This window comes from Homalodisca vitripennis, unplaced genomic scaffold, assembly GCF_021130785.1.
Source record: "Homalodisca vitripennis isolate AUS2020 unplaced genomic scaffold, UT_GWSS_2.1 ScUCBcl_4713;HRSCAF=11061, whole genome shotgun sequence".
Taxonomy (NCBI): Eukaryota; Metazoa; Arthropoda; class Insecta; order Hemiptera; family Cicadellidae; genus Homalodisca; species Homalodisca vitripennis.
This window is the reverse complement of record NW_025780882.1, coordinates 16,277-41,935: the sequence shown is the minus strand read 5'-3', so window position 1 is coordinate 41,935 and position 25,659 is coordinate 16,277. Positions and strand designations below refer to the sequence as shown.

The 25,659-nt window shown below is 32.8% G+C and overlaps 1 protein-coding gene across 1 annotated transcript in view; it reads right to left on the bottom strand.

Annotated features, from left to right (window-relative positions):
• Window positions 1–5,214: 5,214 nt before the first annotated feature.
• Window positions 5,215–25,659, bottom strand: part of LOC124373075 (DNA replication licensing factor Mcm6-like) — a gene marked incomplete at its 5' end in the record, with an annotated part of 32,517 nt that continues 12,072 nt past the window's right edge. The window contains 4 exon segments of the mRNA XM_046831473.1: window positions 5,215–5,375; window positions 5,955–6,091; window positions 7,074–7,205; window positions 24,661–24,799. Coding sequence (XP_046687429.1) covers window positions 5,271–5,375; window positions 5,955–6,091; window positions 7,074–7,205; window positions 24,661–24,799 — 513 coding nt within the window.

Here is a 25,659-nt window from a genome sequence, read left to right as displayed (position 1 = left end):
TTAATTGAGCAGGCTGATGTTTGATATAGAGCAAATTTGTTTTATTTTAACAATGATAAGACTGATTTTATTTACTCTAAAGGCAAATGGTAGGAAATGTGATTTTACTCAGAGTGTGAAGCTGTTTGGGATTTTTTTATCCCAATTTATCCTGGCATGTGCATGTAGAGCATGTTTTAAAAAGAATAAGTAGAGTTGTATTTTTGTTAAGACATTTAAGACCATTAGTTTCTAAATACCATTTAAAAATGGTATATCAAGCTTTATTTCAAAGTATCTTCTCATATGGTTTGCTTTTGTGGGGAAATTCTTGTAGAGTAAACAGTATTTTGTTAGTACAAAAGAAAGCTATCAGAATTATTGCAAAGGCTGATTTTAGATCTCACTGCAGACCACTTTTTATCCAAGAGGGTATTCTGACTATTTTTAATATGTTCTTTTTCTCTGCTTGCAGCTTGTAAATAAAAACCTGCCTTACACCACACTAAACAGTAATTTACATATACATAACACAAGAAACAGTAGCAAAATTGCTACACATTCATCAGGCTCTCTAAAGTATTAAATGCTCATGAGGTTGTAAGTATAAAGCTTTTTAACTGTTTGTCTCAGAGTGCTCAGCATGTTAGTTTTATAAGATTTAAGAAAATAATGAATGCCTGGTTGTTTTTAAATCCGCTCTATAGGCTGTGTGAGTTTAACGAATCAAATGTTGCTGATGTAGACTTTGTGTAAATATCCTCTTTTTTAGACATGTTTTAATGCTTGTACAGTTTGTCTTGTTTTGCATAAACATTGTTGTTATTTTATATATTATTTGCTTGTGTTTTTTGACTTGCTTTGCATGCTATGAAATGCACTATTGTTTTATGTTGTTTCTCTTTAGTATAGTAGTTTTATCTGTAGTATGACTGAAAAGATCTGATGCATGTTTATGTTCAATAAAGTTATTCTATTCTATTGGTTTATCTTAATTCAATCAATACACTGACAAATAACAACAACCAATATTTTTACATCTTCTTATTTTATGATGTCTTTCAATAGCAAGGCTATTTCCTTTTATGATGAGTCTGAAGATAGCCTTACTATCGATAGGCCTCACAAAATAAAAAGTTATAAAAATATTGTTTGGTGTGACTTTTCAATGTTGTGACTGAATTCTATGATATTGTTTGCAAACATGTTTTTAGTAAAAGTGGTTCTAACCAAATAATTATATGTACAAGTGTATATACCCTGGTAGCTTACAAGTATCACACAAGTTGCTATGCCCCTCTCTCCTCTGGACGGATGGGGGTCTCCCTATATTTTAGAGTTGGATGGAGTAACTAATGCGAATGTATTAGAATAAAATCATTATGTATTCGTCTATTTGAGACCTTAACACCAAAGACTTATTAAATGTACAATTTAATTTAATAAACAAGTTATTGCTTGTTATTTTCATTAGACAAGCTTGTGGTAGTCTGAGTTACAAGAACTCTCCCAGAATATACACAGCTGCATATTTATTTAATATTACTGAAATAAACAGGAGCATTGCACTAAAAAACAAATGACAACAGAATGAAGTGAAGTGAATGAAATTGTTGTATGAACCATTGATATAGAAAATGGTGATAATAAAAGTAATCAGAACATTTCAGAGTTTTATAGGCATATAACTTATTCTCAATTAAAATGTCAGTCTATGAAATTGAACAAGTACGATTTGGTTTACATCAATAATAATGTCTTCAAATGACTTTCATGGTGATTGATGATGGCATCTGTCTAAAAAGATGCCTACTGAATAATTATTAGTTTATCCACTTTGTCAGTAGTCTATTGTCTTATGTTCATGTTGGAGATAGTATAGCAATGACATTGATTTCCAATCAAAAAATTATAAGATATATTTTAGGGATGCCCTTGCTGGTTTCTGAGTTCAAGCCATATATTCTTATAGGATTTTTTCTCAGACTTTTTACACATTTTGGCATACATTCCACAAGTTTATAAATTTTTGTTAGCCTTCTAGGCTGAATAAAAGAAAGTACCCAAAAACCTTCTAAAATGTATTACTTTCCAAATAAATAAAAAATATTGACATCTGTTAAGACTGACCATACATTAAAAATTGAATACTGGGTCCAAATCGAAGACTCCTTTCAACCTATAGGTTGAACGTAATGTCTACTATACTCATGTCGTACATATGTAATTATTGATGCGAGTCTACATTACAGTAATTTTGTAAGCTGTAGTTTTCACTCTTGGAAAATTGATTCTTTAACAAATAAGCACGGTTTAAAACAAGTACACGTTAATGAAACAAGTACATTTAAATAAGTAAAGAGAGACCAAATAAACTCTCAAATAGCCATTACATTCAAATTGATTCTTATTTAAACTTACGCAAAAACAAAACAACTAAACACATGCAAATCACTCATAATATTTGATAACTCGCAGTCACACTTAACATACAATGAAAAGAGATGTGCGCACAGAGACACATCCCAATGAGCCATTATGGATCTGGACTTCAGGCTAAGTTCATATGTCACTATCAGCGTGTTAAAAAAACGTACCCATACCGGGATTCAAGCCTGGTTCATTCCTGAGTTAATAAAGTGAAACTAATTCTGTATTTGTTTGACGAGTCTTCTGTCGTAGAAAATATGTAATAGTAAGATATAATACTAAAATAGAGAATTTTGGGGAAATAAGTGAACAAGTTGTATACAATCATGCGATTTGAACATGTGACATAGAGTGCAGAGTCAATGTTAAGTTAGTGACAAGATTTTACTTTAAACGCACTCTTGTGTTACAGCACCCTATTTAAATGTTGATATGAAATCTAATTTAATGAACAAAAATTGAATGTACCATGTGGCAAGATATCTCGAGAAAGACTTCATCCTTAGATTGAAATGTTACATGAAACTTCATTGTTGCATAGAAAATAATATGTTCTATGATGGCACATATGTTGAACTATGGAATTTTGTCTGAGTATAATGATTTTTGTCTTTTCTGTATGACTGTCTGCCCCTCTTTACCCACAGTATATCTCGAGAATTAAATGAGTATTAATTAGAAATTTTACATGCAACCTCAGTATAGTCTGTTACACAAGTGGTGTGGAATACTCCTACTCACTACACAGTGTGGTAAAAACTGTGTTAATGATATTTTTAATTAATTAATTAAATTAAATTAAATATTCCATTATGTTTTTTATTATTAAACATAATATGTTACCATAGATGGGTTTGTTAACTTGTAAAGAATAATATATGCTTTTTGTAAGTTATGTGGTACTATTTGTTTTAGCGTTTGTCAGTCATGCTTGATCTTGATTTCCTGGCACAGTCTTGTGAACAAGGAAATGGAATGTAGGGTACAAAAAATTAAAGCAGCGAATCACACAAGTGTTAATTTATAATGTATTATTTGAAATTTGTTACTGTTTCTGGAATGAATCAGTGTAAATAAATATTTAAAAAACCTATACTTTCCACATAGATTTATCTTGCCTTTGTGGAGGCATATATGAATAAGTTAATAAAAAAAGTAATAATCAACCCGCTACAATAGCTGTTACCATTTTAACTACAAAGAATTTCAATACCTTAATGATTAAATTTGTTATAGTAGTAGGATTGCTTTGTATAAACTAGTTACTACAGTATATACTCACATTAGAACCCAAATTGTATCAGTTATATGAGATATTTTATAACTATATTTATTTTATTGTCTATTATATCTAAAATGTAAATGAATTTAGCCAATGCTGATTTGCTGAAATGGGGACTGGGTGGATGTGTAGAAATATATTATTTACGGTTTTAATTTGGCTATGATTTACACCATGTTAATTTATCAATCTATATACCTACTAGAAGAAATAAATTTTGATTACTAAAAAAATACAAGAAGAAAAATACTGAAAAGATTTTTACAAGTACAGTTTCTATTAGATATTCATGTACTGTTGCTGGCATTCGTTTCTATCTTCATGAATCGAATTTTTAGATTATTTTAAAGGACCAGAATTATAATTAAGTATAAAATTAAGTAGACAAAGTAACTACTTGTGTATTGGTCATGCTGTAGTATAAAAGTTCTACGAGTATAATCAACATGCAGGTAGTTAACAGCCCTTTCAAAAGTACAACATTCGTACAAGGGCACTGGCAGTGGGCACAGTTATGGGATGATAGTAATATCTCAGACGACAGCTTACAGACAGAAACAACCTGCATTATGAATGTTGAGTTTAGCTCCAGTTAACCCTCTTCTTAGTGCAGCCTCTGAGATCTTAGACTATGTTCGTCTGAAGAGATAAAAAAAATTTGGTAAGGAAGAAGCTCAAAATGAACTCTTTACATTGTTTCGACATCAGAGACAACTAGACTACAAAATATAGTTTAACATTGTCTCACCAGGTGTACTACCCAATGTTTTAGACAGAAATTCTAAGCATGGTGAAGCAATCGAGAACATGACTGCCGCCTGTGTGACAAAAGCCGTTCTATGCAGCAGAGCTCTAAACTACTGATACATACTTAACGCACATTCTAGGGGACCAACTCAGAACTACCATCACAAAAAGGCAAACAATCGTTTGCGCGTGTACGTGGCTTACAGAGTTTAAAGCACGGTCAGCCCTTGTGTTTTAGTATGTTTGTCACAGATTATGAGCAGGACATTCATAAAGAAATAACTTTATCCTAAAAAGTTGTAACATTTGTTTAAAACATCTTTGGTAATTGACTTTGAACATAGAGTGAGAGTGATCCAGTAGTAGAGAGAACAATCAAGGACTAATTAGGCCTAATTTCACAAACAGTATTTTATTTCTATAAAGATCCATTTTAACTATTTAATATAAATGTATATTCTTCTTCGATGTACGTGGTGTTAACTGTATCAGAATACACACTTATTAGTGTAGTTTGAGCAAATACAGTACAATGACTCTGAAAATAATGTATGTGCTCAATTATAACCAACCACCTTAATCCTAAGAGTAATTGTTTTTCAGAAAATCTTTTAATATTAAACGAAAATTGGTATTTTACATGGTGTTACAGAAATAATTACTGCCCACCCTATTACAGGAAGAATTAGCATACTATATGTACAAATATTGACAATAAACCCTGATTTATAAAACTCTTAGCTGTGAAAACAGGTGGGAAAATAATCTGACAGTGATATTTATAAAAACATAATGTATATTTACAGTTTGTGAAAAATCACCAATTGAAACACTAGATATCTACAACGTAATTTGGGTGAACAACCAGGAGCGGGTCCTCCTCTTCTGTCTCATCACTTTTGGCTTTTGACGACGTCAATGGAATGATGACTTGATCCTGCAAACATTGTTTTAGTTTACACTTCACACAGAAAAAATGTTATAAAAATTAAGGAAATTTTACTTCAAAATAGCAAATATAATGGCCTCAACATTGACTGCGGCAGACAGCGCACAATTGACACTAGTTTCTCTCTCAATATAGAGTGAAGGTAATAATTTGATTTGGATAAAATATAATAATTGAACTCTTGGTCTTAAAAAAGGTCAATTATTTGTTGGGTTAAATTTTTTGGGCGTTGTAAGTATTATGTTTGAACTAAAAACATGAGATGTTACAAATGGTCACTGTTAACCTTCTCGACCTTGGGCAACGATTTACCAGTACAGTAAATGCAGTGCTTCTGCCGTATTAGATTATCGCCTGCGACTCGAGGGTAAATACTCTGTATTTTAATCAGTCAGGTATTGTCACTTGACATTCTGAACTGCAAGCAACGATTTTACATAACAGTAAATACAGTGCTGCATCCATACTACATCATGAGGGGTTTGAGTTGAACAATGGTCAGTGAGCATATTACAAGATTAGTGGCTATAACAATATATAGTCATCAACTAAATATCAAAAACTTACATGGAATATGAGTCTGTCAATAATTTTTTCAATCAAGGCTTTCTTTTCAACCAGTTCCTCTTCAGTGTCAATCTGATCTGAGATTTTCTCTAGATACCAGTTGACAACATCACTTCTCCTGATACCTTCTGAATCAGCTGCAACAATTTAAGACATTGCATTAGTTAAATCAGTAAACTGATTTCATTGAAAACACTACGGTGGAAACAATTGTTACTTAGGTTATGATTTTATAACGTACCACACTTAATCCTTGGTACCGATTTACTATGCATTGTGAACCACAATTTAAGTGAAAATTTTGATTTATTACCTAATTTAAACGGTTTATAAATGGAAGATGGAGTTCAAGTTCTTTTAAACACATAGCATAAATCTAACTAGACCCTATCAGAAGAATTATCTCCAGGAACATTCTACATCTCAGATGTAAACATATGTTACAAAGCAATTGTACGCTGACATTAATACATTTTGTTAGGTAACATGAGATATTATTCATCTTAGTATAAACTAAAACATAACTATCCTTATTTTTATAGAACCCATTTAAAAGTTCAATAAAGAGACACAGATAAGTACGGAAACTGTTTGAGAGGTGTACTGACAATTTCAGAGCCTTTTACACTGCTATTGAAGTAGTTTGAGAAAACAAATTTAAGAATGTCTGAAGAAGTTTGATTCAGTAATACATTATATTTTAACAATACAAGAAATAGGTGAACGTAATAAGACATTGCTCGGTTTTTTGTAGTATGACAAATATGGGGAGAGAGATGCTTCCACTTATGTACTAATTTATACTTATTTAGCACAATAGTTCAATAGTTTTTGGAAATGGACTTGATGGTTGTAGGAAATCCTGTAATGTTAAATGATAACTAAAAGAATCCATTAAAATATATAGTACAATATATAAAAGCCCTAGTATAACAAGTCATCATATAAATCAAATTAACAAACAGAAATAGACTATACTTTTTAAGAAAAACTGCTTGATAAGATTTCTTTGTGAATAAAAAAAACTCAAGTAATGTACAAAAAAAGCAATGTATATTGCTGCTTAAGATCTGTGAATTTTTAAGTTCTCTGAAAATCCTAATAACAAAGTCAACTCACATTTATCCTCTTCATTTCGAACATAGGTGACCAACATGTTGGCAATAGACTTGTATTCGTCAAATGACAACTTCAGTTTCTTCTTCTGTTGAGATGCATCAGTTGCAACAGGTTCACTGGCATCTGCCATTTCTGACACAAAAAGCATGCATTAGTTCCTTTCAATACAAACTAGTTCTAAGATATGATAAAGTATATTCCCATTTCTAACATATAATGACCTTGTTTATTCGGATCTCATTTATCTGAATCGGATTATCTGGATTGATTTTACAGAATAGAGGAACATACATTTTTTCAAGATTAAAGCGTTTTTGAATTTTTAGTGTAAATCTTTCCATGAACACATTTGGGATTCAGAATAATGCATAAAACATACAGTAATAACAAACTGGCAATGTTGTAGTACGCCTATAAGATGTTGATAACTGTACATGATTGGCTTCAGACCAACAAAGAAGTTGGATCCAAGATGGCGGGAAGAAGCAAGTCACTCAAATGTGGCTCTTGCAATAAAATAATTTCACAAAAGGCCGAGAGACTTAAATGTGAAGGAAAATGTGCACATAGTTTCCATGTTCATTGTTTAAGTGATGGAAATAATAAAATGGACAAACTAATAAGTAGTGCCCACTGGAAGTGTAGTATGTGCTCCCGGCAAGATAGGTCTGTGAGTAACGAAAATGTTAATCCTATTAATCCTATTGAGGATCAAATTCAAAATTGCAAAGGTGATTGTACTGATCATATAAAAATTTTGGTAGACCAAATTTACGAAATTAGTGTTAATTATATTGAAATTCGTAAACAGCTTACTCAAGTTCAAAATGAAAATGCCACGTTTAAAGCAGCCTTGCTTAACCAAGCAGAACTATTTGATGAGATGCTTGCAACAAGTGGAAATAGGAAAACCTTTTCTGAGGCACTAAAGAGTAATGATGTAAATAGTAAGCATGAAATAGCAAATAGAGCTGATTGCATATCTCCTGTACATAACCTCAATGTTAGTGATAGGTTAACTAATGCCCCTTTAGGCATTAGTCCACATTCTACGACCATTAAACCTCCTATAACGTTGGAACCAGTGTGTGCCAAACCACAAGCTGTAGAAAACATTCAGAATTTCACACAGTTGAAAAAAGATTCTACAACATCACCAAAGCAATCGGGCAGGTCTAGGCCTAGTACTGATCATTCAAACAGTAGCCATTCTAACCATGATAGGCCTATGTTGAAACATAACCCTAAAAGTAAACATGGTCCTAGTGATAACCTATTGGTTACTAAAAACAGCATTAGTCCCAGAAAAAATACTAAAAATCTTAATAAAGGAAGATGTATTCTAGGCACGGCTACCAAAGGGAATGACCTTAAAGTTGTGGAAAAATACAGGTACCTCTTTCTCTCAAGACTTTCAACCGATGTAAACAGTGACGCAGTAAAAAATTATCTTAATGATGGCCTTAAAGGTAACTATAAAGTCAGCCAGATGAGGAATAAATTTCCTGGTTACCGATCTTTTAAGGTTGGTGTACCAGGTAATCTATGGGACCAAATTTTTATTCCCGAATTCTGGCCAACCGGAGCCTATGTCAGTTACTTTAACTTTAACTTTAAAAGAATAAGTACAAATGGGGACCAAGATTCTTTTTTGGGGAATGTACAAAACTCAAAAACAAAAAGTTAGCGGTTAAGGCTTCTGTAGACATTGGTGACGTACCTAAAAATTCTCTGGTACACCTAAATGAACACAAATCAAATGATGAAGACATTTTAAATAGCTCTACATTACCAACAAAAACAAATAATGCCCTGTCTAACTTAACGCTACTGTACTGGAACGCGCAGGGTGTAACAAACAAGCTGGACTATCTGAATCATTTAGCATCACTGCACAGTGCTGATGTTATCTGTGTTTCTGAACACTGGGTTCTTAACTCTGACATTGATTTTTTGACACTGCAAGATTATAAAACTGCAAGCTACTTTGTTAGATCAAATGCGATTCATGGTGGTACAGTGATCTTTGTGAAGGAGAATGTGCGTTTCCAAGTATATAATAAGTTATCACTGGTAGTTGAAGAGCAAATTTTTGAACTTACAGCAATACAGTTAATTGATTTTAATACCATCATCGTTTGCTTTTATAGACCACCTACAGGTAAGACCAGCGCTTTGTTTGACAAGCTGCATGCAGTTTTCTCGTGTGTGCATGGTGTGAACTTTGACTTTATATGCGCAGGAGATTTGAATATCGATCTGTTAGCCGATAATAATGATACCTTAGAGCTGTATAACTTAACTAAAACTTTTGGTTTACACATAACGATTAAGGATGTTACCAGGCCAAATCTATCTTCAAATGCGGCAAGTAGGGGCTCCTGTTTGGACAATATTGTTACATCCTTACATCCTGATAGATGGAATGCTTCCGTTTTGCACACAGGTGTGTCTGATCACAACGCCATCATTTTCAGTACACCAATGAACGTGACTTCAGACAATCTTAAGTTAAAGAAACTTGTTAGGCCTATCAATCCTCAGAACTCTAAGCTATTTCTAACTTACCTTAATAGTATAAATTGGTTAGCTATATATAATAGTAAGGATGACTTAAACAATAAGTTCAATAAGTTCTTTGATTTGTTGTTATGGGCGGTAAACAGCGCAATGCCTATGAAAACTGTTGGGATAACCAACAGAAATAGTAAATCTAACAACAAATGGTACAATGAGGACTTAAGAATATTAAAGGTCCAACTTGACAATGCTTACTATTTATTCTGCAACACTAACTGTAACAGGTCTAAAGAAAATTATATTGCTCTTAAGAGAACGTACAAGGCAGAAATTAAAAAAGCCAAACTTAATCATAATAACAACATAATTGACAGTTCAAACAATAAATCAAAAGCTGCATGGTCTGTCATAAATCAGCTTAGAAATGTTAACAGTAAGCCTCCCAATATTAACGCTAATTTAACGCCTGATGCTTTTAACAATTTTTTTCTTACCAGTGTAGAACAAATTTGTAATAGCATACCAACTGATGTAAATAAGCCTAATCATAGTGTTTTTCTTGACAATAGTGAGAACTGTGCAACAGGAAACAATTCAGTAGGGTTATTCACTCTTAGAAGTTTTACAGTAGAAGAAGTCTACCTAGCCATAAACCAACTGAATAATAGCACTTGTCTTGATATATATGGCACCAATGCAGCAATACTGAAGTTATCAGCTAGGTCTATTTGTGAAGTACTAACATATCTTTTCAACTTGTGTATTAAGCAGGGTATTTATCCTGACAAACTAAAAGTAAGTAAGGTCATTCCAATACACAAAAGAGGGCCTAGGGATGATTGTGCCAACTATAGGCCAATATCCATTGTTCCGACGCTGTCAAAGGTCTTGGAACGTCTCATTCATGAACAACTTTCCTCCTTCTTGGAATCAAATAAGTTATTGTCCAAGAATCAGTACGGCTTTAGACCTAACCATAGCACTGTTGAAGCTACTCAGGATTTGATCTTGAATTGTTTTGAAGGACTGGAGAACAACCTGAACGTTCTTTTCAGATCATTTGATATGTCCAAGGCCTTTGACACAGTGTCGCATCATATTTTACTGGATAAGATGTATTTTTATTCTATTGACAACAGTGTAGTGCAGTTCTTAAGATCTTATTTGAACAATCGATGGCAATCCGTATTCCTAAATGGCTCTTACTCAAAACAGTTAAGTGTAAAACAAGGTGTCCCACAAGGGTCCATTTTGGGACCCTTGCTTTTCATACTCTATGTTAATGACCTGCCGTACAACCTAAATGCTCATTCAGTAAAATCATTTCTATTTGCTGACGATTTGGCAGTGTGTGTCCAGGGTAACAGTGCAGAAAATGTGGGTTACATAATCGACGCCAAAACTAAAACCATTCATGACTGGTGTAATGCAAATAAGTTAAGCCTTAATGACGGGAAAACTCAGGACCTTGCTTTCAGCCTTAGCAATCGGGGGGAAGTAACCCACTCAAAATTCTTGGGGTTCACAGTCCAGAGCAATCTTAAATGGCATCAGCAAATTGACAGTCTTGCGAACAAAATTTCAAAAGGCATTTTCATGATCAGAGCACTTAAAGGCAGTGTCTCTGTTGGTGTTCTGCTCTGTGTTTACTATGGCCACATACATAGCTACCTCTCTTATGGAACTTCAATCTGGGCAAACCATGGATATGTACAGAAGCTTTTTGTGCTGCAAAAAAAAGCAATCCGTCTGATTTGTGATGCACACTGGCAGGCCCACTGTAAAGAGCTCTTCATTAGGTTAGGTGTCCTTTCATTGCCTTCTATGTATATATTTAGCACACTCTTGTTTGTTAAGAGGAACTTGGCACTTTTGCCTGCAATGTCTGAGGTCCATAACTATGCAACTAGAAACAAAAATAAACTTATAAGTGAACGATGGAGATACTCTGCAACTCAGAAGAGTTTTCTATACCAAGGCATAAAAATGTTTAATGTTTTGCCGGAAGGTATTAAAGAGCTGCCACTCACTAGATTTAGACAAAAACTAAAGAACTTTCTAGTTGCAACCTGCTTATACGATGTAACAGAATTTTACGAAGTTGCTAACTCTTTAAGTTAGGTTAAGTAACCTTTTAAGTTGACTTTGTTATACATGTGAACATGTTTACAACAAATAAATATTTGATTTGATTTGTATCAGCAGCTTGTTCATCAATGGTAACAGAGAAGAGTGAACACAAACCTGATAATAACATGCCACGGTGCAGATAGACTGCAACAGTTTGACACATTATCAGTGGAAATAATGGCTGTGAAACGTTTGTGTAGTCCTATTGTAGGACTCACTGAGTGTTTATAAAACAGTAAATAATAACCTTGCTTACTTTTGCTGTTATATTTGTAAAAATTAAGTTCCTCATTATTTGTTTTTACTGTATTCCCTGGTCAGAATTAATCCGGATAAAAGAGGTTGTAATATAATTTTTATTTACAACAATTAAGTTGTAATTTTATAACAACTGTAAAATCAGATATTTTACAAATGTAACTAATAAATTGGTGAGTTCGAGCCATGCATCAGTCAATATTGAGTATATGGGATTTCAAAATTTGATATATCAATAAAATACTGTAGTTTCAAAAGGTTTCTCATAAATGTAGTCATAAGTAATAAAATCTAATAATAAATATAATAACTCTGAAAAATAACTTTTATAAATATTTATAATGTTCTTGACATTTTTTTCAACCATCCAGTATCAATAATAACATAAGAATATTTAATAATGTAAAGAAAATTAGTTTTTGTTGGACATATTACAAATAATAGTTAACCGACCGCATAAAAGCAAATATATAATTCAATATTTTTTTTTCTGTTGGATTATTTAATGTTCTTGTTCAATTGATATTCTTGGTCTGAAATAAAATAATAATATAATAATCATTGGTTATGACCTCAAAGTATAGAAAATAAGGGAAATCAAGTAGGTGACACTTGTTATTGCTAAGGCTAAGGGTCATCCGTGTTAAGAAAATTCTTGGCCAGCAATCATTGATGGGATAGAAAATAAAGGGAAATCCTCAAATATATATGTTAGTATTCTATGGATCAAAGGAACGAGGAAAGTGTAGATATAGTGAAACTGAGTAGGTGCTATATATGAGCACAAAAATAAACTTCTAAGTGTTAAGAAAATGAGTGAGGACCTCAAAATTAGCAATAAATGAAATTGAAGAAGAATTTAAAAGAGTAAAAACAAAATAAAACCCTCAAGGAAATCCCAAAATAACACAGTTCTTTACAAGTTTTAATATGTCTAAAATAAGTAATGTGGAGGGAAATCCCATCAACCCCTTTGATGAAAAAAATGTACTCCTACCTCATTTCAAGATGTATACCAAGAGTGATGCAGGTGTCCAATACTACACAGGAATTGGACATAGATTTAAATTATCCACATTGCAAGCACTATTTAAAAAGATAGATGTATCAGCTTGGAAAAAAGTTTAATTTGTGAAGAGCGCAGTCAGTTGGGAAAAACAAATTTATTGGAAGAAAGAGTTAATCCTGGAACGAACAACTGTGATTTGCCAAATAATGTTACATCAGACTTTCAAAAACAAATACCTTTTACAGGAGTTGAACAGTGCTAAAGTGAGAAAAATTTTAATATCTTAACAGTGTTAATTATTTGTTTACAAAATGATTACAAAGGGCTAGAGGGTGAAATCCATATTGACCTCAGAAACAAAACCTAAAGGTTGTATGCACTGTCTTCCTTCATTAAAGGCTATGTACCAACACTAATACATGGATGACACCATCAAAAACTTGGACCTCATAAAACCAAATCCACATCCTTGTCAGCTGACTCATTTAAAACCGACTTCTTATACTGGCTGATGAGTCACGGAAAAAATCTAGGTCACTTGGTTGAAGGCAAAGATCTTCAGTGAATGCATTCTCTTGTGTCAGACTTTCGGCCAGGAGCAAGATTTGGTGGCGTGGTGGAGGATTTCATGGATCTGAGTTAAGAGGACTTAACAAAAGAAGACAGTGTCCTTATCATAGCTGGAACAAACAATATGGAGGCTATGGGCACAGAACGTTTTCCTGAATGAGGTTCAGGAGTTTTAACTAAAAAATCAAATATACTTCAAACCTGATTCTTGCGACGCTGCCAATGAGGCACGACCAGCCCAACTTTAAAATTTCAGATTTTTTAAATAATTCACAAAATTAAAAGGGAAATTGAAGTTATTGCTGCCAAGAACAAGCTGTCTTGTTCTTCCGCTTCATTCATCTACCTCGCCACCTCGTTTACTAATCACGGCTTACACCTGAACAAGAGAGGAAAATGTCGAGCAGAGTAGCCGAAATGATAGTTAAAATCCATTACCACAACTAGCAGAAAAAGTCAATCTACCTTAAATGGCTCATTACTTGATCACCTTTATTACCAAAAACAAGTGGAATAAACTGTTGTGGAAACCTGACATGAGGGTTGTTTTTGGGGAAAGTCACGGAAGACACTAAAATCCACTGCATTTGCTCACACCATATCATCAGACTTTCAAGACCCAAAACATATGTCCGGGGACGAGATGAGACGAATTTTAAAAAGTATTGATGATAGAATAGCTTCTCTAAATAATATAAAAAGTGATTTGGCAAAACATCAAGACGAAGTGTGTATTGAAATAAACAAGACAGCCAAGAGTTTTTGAGTAAGAGACTATGATGAAATTGAAAATGCAACTCAAATGTTTCTGCCAGAAATGGGAGAAAAAAATATTAACAGGCTGCAACAAAACAATTCAGACTAAGGACAATCAAAATTGAAGACCTGAATGAAGAGATTAAATAGTTTGGAAACAGTATGGACGTAATAGAAATTTTGAGCTGAATGAAGTCTGTGAAAGTCAAGGAGAGGATGTCGAGCAGATTGTTGTCAATGTAGCTATGAAGATGGGATAGAACTGAAAAAAGAAGATATAGAGATGGCTCATCGACTCCCGAAGACGCGCTACAGAAAAAACGATCCCGGCTACAAAATTGTACAGATGGTGAGAAGAAAGAAGAGAGAAGAGTTCATTATGGCCGGAAGAAGAATTGTAACAAATCCTGAGGCAACGGGGATGCCTGAATGGTGGACGAATCTATGTGAGTGAAAATTTATACATGCTTATAGTAACTTGTCTGTTGAAAGCAAAACAAAGGGGAAGGGAAATTAAATTTCAAGTACATTTGGTTTTATAAGAATGGTGTTGTCAAGATGGGAGGGAAAACAGGACACAAGTAAAGTTTTTGACATTAAGAAGTTATCTGACTTGGATAGGAAGGGGATAACTGGTTAGTTAGGTACAATTCTTTTTTTTGTTGTAAATTTTTCTAATGGACAGAGATGTTAACCAATTTTAGAAGATCAAATTAATTGTAGAACTTTTGATGATATTATGTGTTTTTGAAATATTATTGTGTTGAAGGTATATGGGTAATGGTTTTTTAACACTTCATGTAAATATAAGGTCTTTAAAACAAACTGGGACAGTTTTTGGGTTATTTTGGAGGTTTGCTTAATAAATTGGATGTAGTTATTTTAACAGAAGTTAATATAAAGTATGGACCTTGATAGAACTGTTCAAGTTGGAAAATTTTTGTAAGTTTATGTAGTCTGAGAGAAGCAATGAAAAGGTGGAGAGAATAATGTTATTTGTAAAAGATAATTTAAAGCTAAAAATTGAACAGGTGAAAATAAATGTGAATTGTTGTGAGGGAATTCTTGTAAATGTGAGGAAAAATGAATTAGAGTTAATTTTAAATATTCTGGCAATATATAGACCCCCTACTAAGATTATGTCTGTCTGTACGAGTTTTTGGTAAATGTAAAAAAAAAAATATTAAAGATGACCTGGAAAACGTAATACTGAATAAAAGTAAATGAAAAAAACTTTGTTGGTTATAGGAGATGTCATTATTGATTTGACAGATCTAGAATTTTAAAAATAGTTCAAAGTAGTTATAAAAATTTAATGGCAGAAAACGGTTTAGTCTCATATATAAATGGTTTTTACAAGGGAAGAAGTTTTGGGAAAACAGATAGTTAGATCATGTCTTGATCACGTTTATCTCAGGGGCCTGATAAGGTTACAGGCAGAGGCTTTCTTACTGAAGTTGAAAACTGGCTGACCATTATACTTGCCTTATCAATGTTTACAAGCCGGATAGTGGGGTCCTTTCCACATAACAAAAGTTCTGTCTACTTATCATAGGATTGATAAAAAAAAATATTAAAAACGAAGTATTATTGAACAAAAGTGCGATTGGACTGTTCCAATACGGTAACAGTCATGACCAATAGAACAATGATTTTTATGTAATTACTTAATTACACAATTTTAGCAATGCATATGAGAAATGTACAGACACACTTGTAAAAAACGGGCAATTTGCAAATACTTTAAGAGACATAAAAAACACATGGCATCACAGGAAATATTATTAATGATTGGGTTCAATGATGAGAAATAGGGATAAATTGTTTAAAAAATTGAGGCAGGATATCAATAAATTATTTATTAAAAATGAATACAGAAGATACGGGGCCAATTCGATCAATATAAAGAATTGTTAAGAAGGAAAAGGTCAGTATTATTTTGAAGTTTTAAATAAATGTAAAAAAATATTTAAAGACACTGTATGGACTGAAAAATGTAATTGTATAATGGGAAGACAAAAAAAAAGTCTGTCTTGATGATACAATCAATAATTTTTTATAAATGGAAGAGGGCTTAAAGGAGTATGAGGTTTGTCAGGGATTTTGTGGACATCTTTTACTCAATAAGAAGTGGATAAAGTAGTTCATGACTGTGATATAATAGTATTGGGACGTGCAGAATATGAGAATGTGCGTAACAAATTGGACATCTTTTTAATAATACCAAAGGCAAGTAGTGGAAAAGTTATTAAAATTTTGCCATAAAATGAATGAAAAAGAAAAGTCCCAGGGAATTGATAAGATATTAGAATTCAAGACATCATAGAGTGTGAGAGTGTAGCTTCACCCTTAATCACAAAAATGATTAACACGTCAATTAAAAGTGGAAGATTTCCAGATAAAGCTTAAAACTGCAATAGTAAGGCCGATATACAAGGGAGATGATCACAAGATTTAAGATCTACCGTCCAATATCGAATATTATCTGTATTAGACAAAATTAATTGAAAGGTATGTTGGGGATTATTTTCTCTTGAACAAAGTATCTGACAGAAAACAAAATTTATAACATTAAGTCCAATACGCTTATCAAATAGAGGTAAAGGAACCAATGAAGACATATTTAATTAAGTGAGGATTTTTCAGATTTAATGAAAATAATACATTAAATGAAAAAAAACACATTACTCATGACTTTTGTTGATTTTTTTTCTTATTTTTTTTTTGCGTCGGACTCCCTAAAGCATTGAAAAAAATGGGAATTAAATGACTTGAGAAATAATGGTTAATTGTGAAATTTGACAAAGATTGGTTCAGAAGTTATTTAGAAAAATAGGAAATTAGTGTTAATAAATCAATGACACATATAGCAGAAGAGCAAATACTAAATTCAGGAAGTACCACAGGGGGCAAGTATATTGGGGCCAATTATATATTTACCTATATGTTGAATGAAATAACCAAAATTTTGATGAAAATTATGCAAAAGTATCACATGTATGCAGATGGACCACTGCGCTTGTGGTGGCCCATGAAAATGTATTGGAAGCAGAAAGACAATTACAGCATGACTTTACCAGGCTAAACTGTGTGGTGCCATGATTATGGATTGGTTATGAATGGAAAAAATCAAAAGTCATGCATATTCATTCCCCAAGGGTAAGTAGTGTCCAAGCAATATAAAAACTGCATACATGTTTTTTACTCTTGTCCTCCACGAATGTTTGAATATATTGATAAATGTCTGTAGTTGTGATGTGTTAGAACAGGTGTGAACTTTTGTTATATAGGGAGTAACAATAGGACAAACATTTAAAAAATGGGATTTTCCATATTAATAAAATATGTCAACGATTAAGATTTTGTCTGGGAAAAATTCTACTATTTAAAACAATATTTGCCATATAATACTTTGCACACCTAATATATAGCCCGTGATCTTTATGTGAAATCAATTATAAGATATATGGGATTAGATCATGGGGGAAGTGCAGTAGACACAAGGTTACTACAAGTAGAAGACTTACAGAGAAGGATTTTTGAAAATTATACTGCCTGGACCATATGAGACATTGCATACGAGAGGAGATTCACAGTGTTTCATATTACCACAAACTTTGCCAGTCAAAAATATTATTCTTTTTCATTAATTACGTTGATTTTTTTATTTTTCTCTTGAATATAAGACTATTAACATCCACAAATATTTTTCGAGGAAAAGATTGTTGTAGTGCCAAGGATTAAAACAATGGCTAAGGTTAAACAGAATCCAGGCAGAGTATTAATTCCAACAACTTTTTTAATAGGTTGCCTGAGGACTTCAAAATTGTAAATACATATATTTTAAACAAGTAAAGGTTAAAATAGGGACAGTTTTTTAATGTTAAAAAAATATACATGTTTTATCTGAACTGGCCTTGAAAGAAGAAATTGTTACTGTTGTGGCACTGTTGTTTGAAATAAGTTACTATTGTATATAAATTATTGTATTGTTTTGATTTGTTACATTGTTAAAAATTTAGAAGTATTGTTAGATGTTATATATTACAGTTAAAGCCAATTGCTCAGTTCTCGTTTGTGAAGCTATATAAATATTTAATTTGGTTTGTTATGTTTGTCCTGTTATATTCTTTGAAGGTTTGTGTTGTTATGGCTTTTATAAAATGTTGTCGTGTTATTTTTGTACATAATTTATTGTTGCTGATTTGAGTTTATTATTTTTGTGTACATAGTTTCTTGTTATTAATTTATTATATATTTATTTATACTTATTGTAAGAATTAACTGTTAATACTGTAATGAACAACAATAACACTGGTTATTCAAAATTAATTAGAGCTGCTCATGAAGATCAACCACATCAAAATAAATAATAATTTAGTTTGTATTGGACTACAGGCAACCTTTTTAGGTTTTTGTAGTTTTGTGTAAGCATGCATGTAACTTGATGTTTTTTTCGTGAATAAATTGAATTGAATTGAATTTAATTGAATATGTCTGCCGGAGTGGCTGTGGCTTTTAGGAAGAAATTTCTGACATATACAACAATTTGGCCAGGCAAAATAATCCTAATTAAATGGACCTAATTTTTACAGCTTAGTAACGAAAAGCAGATATTTGGCAAGCCCACGTTGGCTGACTATGATGCGGCTTTTGATCAACTTCAAAACGATTTCAAAATCCAGTGGGTTATTACTCTGATTAATTTCTGCTCTGCGATGGGGTGTGTCCGTGACCTTATTGAACCACAAACATTTTCATTACAAAATATCATAAAATTTCACAAAGTAACTGGGGCCATGTGAAAATTATCACGTTACGATCAAACAGGCAAGAAGTAACATAGTCTATGGAGGGACTTGCGCTTATAAGAATGATAAATTTCGTGGAGACCCTGAAGGAGCCTAATTGCATCTCAGTTACCAGCTGGTAATTCACGGCGAGCGGGTGCTGATGACGGGCACTAATACACACCTACTCCTGCCCTGTCAGCCCATCGTCTGTGCAAACCAACATCTCTACAAGTCCCGGAATTCATACCAGTGTCCTAGTGTCCTGTGCAGTGTTGAAAGTCAGTCCAGTGTAAATGAGTGTGTAATAGAAGTAGAAGAATGTAGTGTAGATAAATATTGTCACTAGACTTAAAAAAAAAAAAAAATTTCTATTCAAGTATGTCTCTGCCATTAACCATAGGTATGCAGGGTATTTAATCCAATCAAAAAGTAGTAAGCCTGCATACAGGGACTGCCATCGGCAAATACGACTGAGGACATGACACTATATTTTTTATTTTTTAAACATCCAAGGGCTTAACAACAAAAATTTAATCTTAGAATCTTTTTTTTTTAACAAACTAACATATAAACGTAATTGGTTTATCTGAGCACTGGCTTAAAGTAAGAAAAGAAATTTTCTCAGTTCTGCCTTGAATGGTTATTCTTTGTAAAAGCGCCATACTGTAGAAACTGACCATATTAGAGGCGGTTCTCTAATTTTTACACATGCAAATTTTTAATGTAAGAAAATGTGACGTAAAGCAATTTTGTTCTGAGTTGGATTTGGAGGTGGCTGCTATCTTATATCGATAATCTGAAATTGATTGTTGTAAATGTTTATCACTCCTCCATCAGGTAAAAACCACATATCTTTCTTGATTCTTTTGAGGAATATTACTGCAATTCGTTATAAAATGGTCTTAATTACACAACTGTGATTGGGGGTGATTTTAATTGTAATTTTGATGTAAAACTAAGGGTAGTAATTTTTTAAGCAATTTCTTAATCTTTTGCGACAGTATAACTTTTATGACCTAAAATAGTCTGCCTACCCGAGGAAATATATGTTTAGACAATATTCTTGTAAATTCCATAAAAAATAATAAATCTTAGTTGTAGTATTTTAATATTTTCCGTTTTCAGACCACTGTGGTCTTAACACTTAAAATGAATATCAATTCCTATCAATTCTAACGTATCGTGTAGTATGCCTCTTTGTAAAATTATCTTGCCAAAACAAAAAATATTGCGAGTTAGCAGACAGATTGGGGTGCTATGATTGGAATAATATTATGAGCCCTAATGTTTTTGACGCTCAGAATGTCTGGTTCATAATTTTAAATATTGATTAACAAAATAACATTTAACTATCTCTCTAAAACCAGTAAAAAAGTAAATACACAAATAATTATAACTCAAAAAAAGTATAGCCTTTGGTTCAATAATGAATTAGCTGTCATTTGAAAAATAGATTAATTTTCTTAGACAGGTTTAGTTAGAAAAAATATAACATCAGGACCCCCCCCCCCCCCCCCCCATTCCATGCAATCAAACAGACATACCAATGACTTAAAGCACCATTACAGAAAAAGCATTAAAGAAGCCAAAATTAAATATAACACAAGTGTCATACGAAGGGAGAATTGAACTTAGTGTAGAACAGTCATGGAATATTATTAAAAGCAATAATAGTGATAGCAATGTAAGTCTTAAGAACATTCATGTTAATATGCCCGATACTTTTAATAATTGTTTCCTTAATTCGGTTGAGACCATTAAAAACAGCGATTAGGCTTTCCTCCTACTAGCTCTGAGCAGTTGCTTGCATCCACTGGTATACCTGGTCCCGAATGTACAATTCACATGGAATTACTATAACACCACTCGATGTAATTGAGAGCAACTAACGCGTTTAAAAAACTATGATTGTAATGATGTATAACCTAATGTCTAATTAATTTGTTAAAAGAAAATCAGTTTATATAACCTATCTATACCGTTATCCTGCTGCTTTAACCTTTGTCTCTCAGAAAGGAATATACCACCTCCTAATGAATTAAAATCCACCATTTCTAAAGGATTAGTCTCCAGTGTTTAAAAAAGGATCAAAGGAAAAAAAACCTGAGAGCTACAGGCCAATTTCAGTATTCCAGTAATATCCACGTATTTGAACTTTTAGTTTTTGATCAGTTAAGTTGGTTATTTTTTGAAAAAAAACAATCTTTTAAGCTCTTTCTCAGTTTCGGTTTTAAGAAAAGGTAATGTCCACAGTAGATGCCCTTAGATAAATAGCTGGTGCATTGAAGTGCTACTAGCGTTTTGAAAGTAAGGGTTTTGCCTCGGGCTACTCTTTGTGACCCTTGAGCAACAGACGCCTTTGACTGTGTGAATCACATCAGAATTATTGTTCAAATTGAAATACTTATGGAGTTCTTAATTGCAGATGGAATTTTTTAGATCATACCTTTTTGAGCGTAAGCAGAAGGTTTTAGTAAATGGCGATTGGTCAAAGGAGGTTTCAGTTAAATATGGTGTCCCAATCAGGGATCGGTTTTTAGGTCCTTTGCTCTTTTTAATTTATCATTAATGACCTACCAGCTTTTATAAATTGTAAAACAATCCTGTATGCAGACGATACAAACATTTGTTAACATCAATTCAAATATCGATACTCTTAATGTCTTGGCACAAAGTGCTTTAGATAGGGCATGGGTTGGTTTAAGGCAAACGGTTTTCTTTTGAATGAGAAAAAAACCCAAAACATAATTTTTACTTTAAGAACTTTTGATATTAACTATTAATACCAATTTTGATCAATTTTCTAATCAAGTAAAGTTTTTGGGAGTACAAATGATAAAAATTCTATCCATTGGGGTACCTCACATTGATTATATTATATCAAAATTGTCTAGGGTTAACTTCCTTAATGAAAAAGGCTTACTAGCCGTATTGAACAAAATTATATTAGATAAGCGTTATTTTTCTTACTTTCCGCCCAGTCAATTCTTAGGTACGGTTTAATATTTTACGGAAACTGCAGCAGGATAAATGAATATATTAATTTTGCAAAAAAAAAGTTATCAGAATCATTTGTGGTGCCTAATTTTTTAGAAACATTGTATAGACCATTATTTATTAAGTCAAAAAATTCAAACTATTATTAATTTGTTTGTTGTATGACTTGGTTTTGTATACCTTTTCGCAAAACCCTAGTACTATAAAGTATGCCAGTCACACATTATAATACGAGTCGTAGTAAGGCAAGTAGGATTACTACAATTAATTTTCTTGTTAGGCTAGATAAATATCAGTTAATAGTCACCAGGTTTTATCATTGAAAATGTATAATAAGTTATCTCAGTTAGTAAATAAATATTCAAGAAATGTTTTTTGTAATAGGCTCTTAGTTGGCTTCTAGCCATCCTTTTTATTCAATTGAAGAATTTTTTTGCTGTAGAACCTTGTATTGGTTTAATTAACCAAAAATACTTTATGTAATTTTTTATTTTGTAATAGTTTATGATAATAGTTTATGGTAAAATTAGTTTATATACACTAACATTTTGATTAGTAAACTAAGTTTGACTTTGCTACTGGCTGTACTCTGACTTTGTCGATGAATGTAAAAATTTTGTATGGCAATAAAATATTATTATTATTATTATAAAACAAGATAAATAACCTAATGTATCTTATCCAAATTAAGACAATAAAATAGAATGTGTTTTCCACTAAACAATGGCAACTATCCAAATTAAAAGTCATTTACTGTATAGGAGTAAACCAGAGTTGTTGAAAATTTAGTTTGCATGGGACATCTGTATATATGAAAGTTTCATGGTAAGGGTTGAAGCCGAATCCCGAATCAAACAAATCTTCAAAGATTTGGATTTGAGAATCAAACGTTGGATTTCCATATTCGAATCTACTGAGGTCCACAGCGTCATTAACAATCAGCTGATAGGCAGTACACAAATTACCAATAGCCAAAACTTGTTTTTGCTGTACTTTGATTTTTAAAAACCATAAATATATTACAACTAATTATCATACTTTTATAAATAATATTTTGCTTGTAGCTGGCATTTTCTATTGTTGTGTTTGCGCAGCACAGAGTGCTGTGTTTATTCACAGACTATAGCTGATTGGCATTATACAAATTACCAATCACGAATGCGTAATTTTGTTGAACTTAGTATTTGAAAACTTGTATATAGGTAACCTAATTAACAAATTATAGTACTTTTGTAAATAATTTTTTGATTGCAGTTAGCATTTTCTATATTTATTTTTGTGCACTGCCTTGAGTCTGCTGCGTGTATGTGTGTAACCATATTACAGAGCAAATCTAAACTGTATTGTTTGGGTGCAAAATGGCACGGCCTTCATACCCCAATACATGAGCCAAGTCAGTGTGTCCCCGAAGCACAATCATAACCACCTTCTCTCATTATCTAGTGCTGTACTTTAGTGCGCGCGCACTTGGAAACTGTTTGATCCACTTCTTGTCTTCTAACAATTTCCGATCAGGCTGAATTGAACTGACTGGCTTCTTTTCTATCATGCACTTATTTTTGTTTCAGTCTACACTCAACTTTTGGGAAAACTTTCTCCCAAAAATTTGACTTCTACTATTCTTTATATAACTGATATCTTCTCTGCTTTCCAATCCAAAGTGATACAGCATATGCGAGGGCTGCGTGGTCAAGAGAGAGGTTGATTTCTAAATATGCGAGCTCTGAATATCTGGCAACTTCCAGTTTAAATAGCCTTCCCCACGCAACGGGCCATTACCTGGAGTGACTTTTAGTTCTCCGCTACTTGCCTTGCGGGTACAATGAGTACACATTACGAAAAACCAAAACTGAAACCAGAGAACTCTAGAAGCTCTCAAATTGTGGATGAAAGTGCATGAAAAATAGAGACTAGTAATGGGTGTACCTGACCCTTGTTATCCTGAACAATCACAACCAAACAATGAGACAGAAAGACTTCCCAATAGTTTCCTAGCTCCTCTGACTCAGTATGAGTCGATACTTCTGAAGAGGATGCCATACTGAAAGATGACCACCAAAGGGTAAGGACAAGCTGGAAGGCTAGCCCCATAAGTCCCTAAACTATGTGGCACTGACAATGGCATGGTTTCGGAGACTTGGGAATTTAAAAAAAAAAAAAAAAAAAAAAAAAACAGAGAATTGCCTTAAAACCAATCCCGATAGAGCAACACCAATGTTAAAAAACAAAGAGAGGGCTTGTCAAAAATATCTCACTTTGATGGCTTGGCTCCGGAAGCTCACATGAGGAAAAAACAAGGAATGAAGAAGGACAAAAAAGGACACGAAAGGAGCAATCTGTACTTTTCCATAAACCATCCTACAAGCAGGGTATAACGGTGGGAATACTTCATTCCAATTTTCTGGAAACCCTACTTACTTCTGAACAAATGGAGTCAATACAGAAGTTTATCCTAGTCATTTATTTTTGGTGAAGGATAAAGTATATGTTATAGGCAGAAAAATATTATATGGAAGAAACATCATAATGCAGTTTAAATGTGGCATATTTCTACCTTGATCTTGAGGTTGTGCTGCCAGACCTGCATCCTCTGCCTCCGTCTCCTCCTCATCCAGATATACATCAGGTTGTTCTACTCGTATAATGGATCTATTGAGAAGCTTGTATGCCTCAGTCACATGTCTTGCCAGCACCTGTAGTATGTGAACAGATGTTAGCTTCTTTAACTTTCCAAAACGTTCTCAAACCCTCAAAAATGTTTGTATATATTACTCTTAAGATAAAAAATATTCAGATTCAGATTGAAATTTTAGTATAGAATACAGAATATGAGTTACGTTATAAAGTCACTTTTAATATGGGTGAACCCATTTCAACAGTCATACTCTGCAGTAGATGAGGTCTATCACCCCACCCTTGGACATCCATGGGATTACCCAGATGTAAGCAACACATGGTTTTTAAGTGCCAAATGTGGGATTAACTGGAAGTTATAAACTAGCCAGAAGTGAACACACTGAAACCAAATTTCACTTATAACTTCAGTCTTTCACAAAACAATTTCATAATAATCTTATGATGCAAACAACTGGGATAGAGAAATGGGAACACACAGGACTTCTACCACGAACCAGCATTTCTTTCTCAACTCCAAAATCAACTTTAATTACACATCAGTATCAGTTGAAACAGTAGCAACAATGATAAAATTGAATAACATGTCCTCAAATCAACACTGAGATGGAATTCCTTATGATATCAGACACATGAGTGATAAGTTACAAACCACATTATCGAGCACTTCCTCCAAAACAGTATGTTTTTACACATGTGTGATTTTCTTTCAGTTTATTTCCATTAAGTATTTTTGAGATCTTAAATTTGTTGTATTTTTTTTTAAATAATATAACCAGCTGATTGCATTCATTATTAGTTATTTAATTTGTTCAACAAAACCTATGAAGTAAAGATTTAGTTTTAAATTTATAAATATATACTTTATCTTTTATTATTTCTAAAACATACTTATTTCCCTTTCAAATCTGTTATGTTT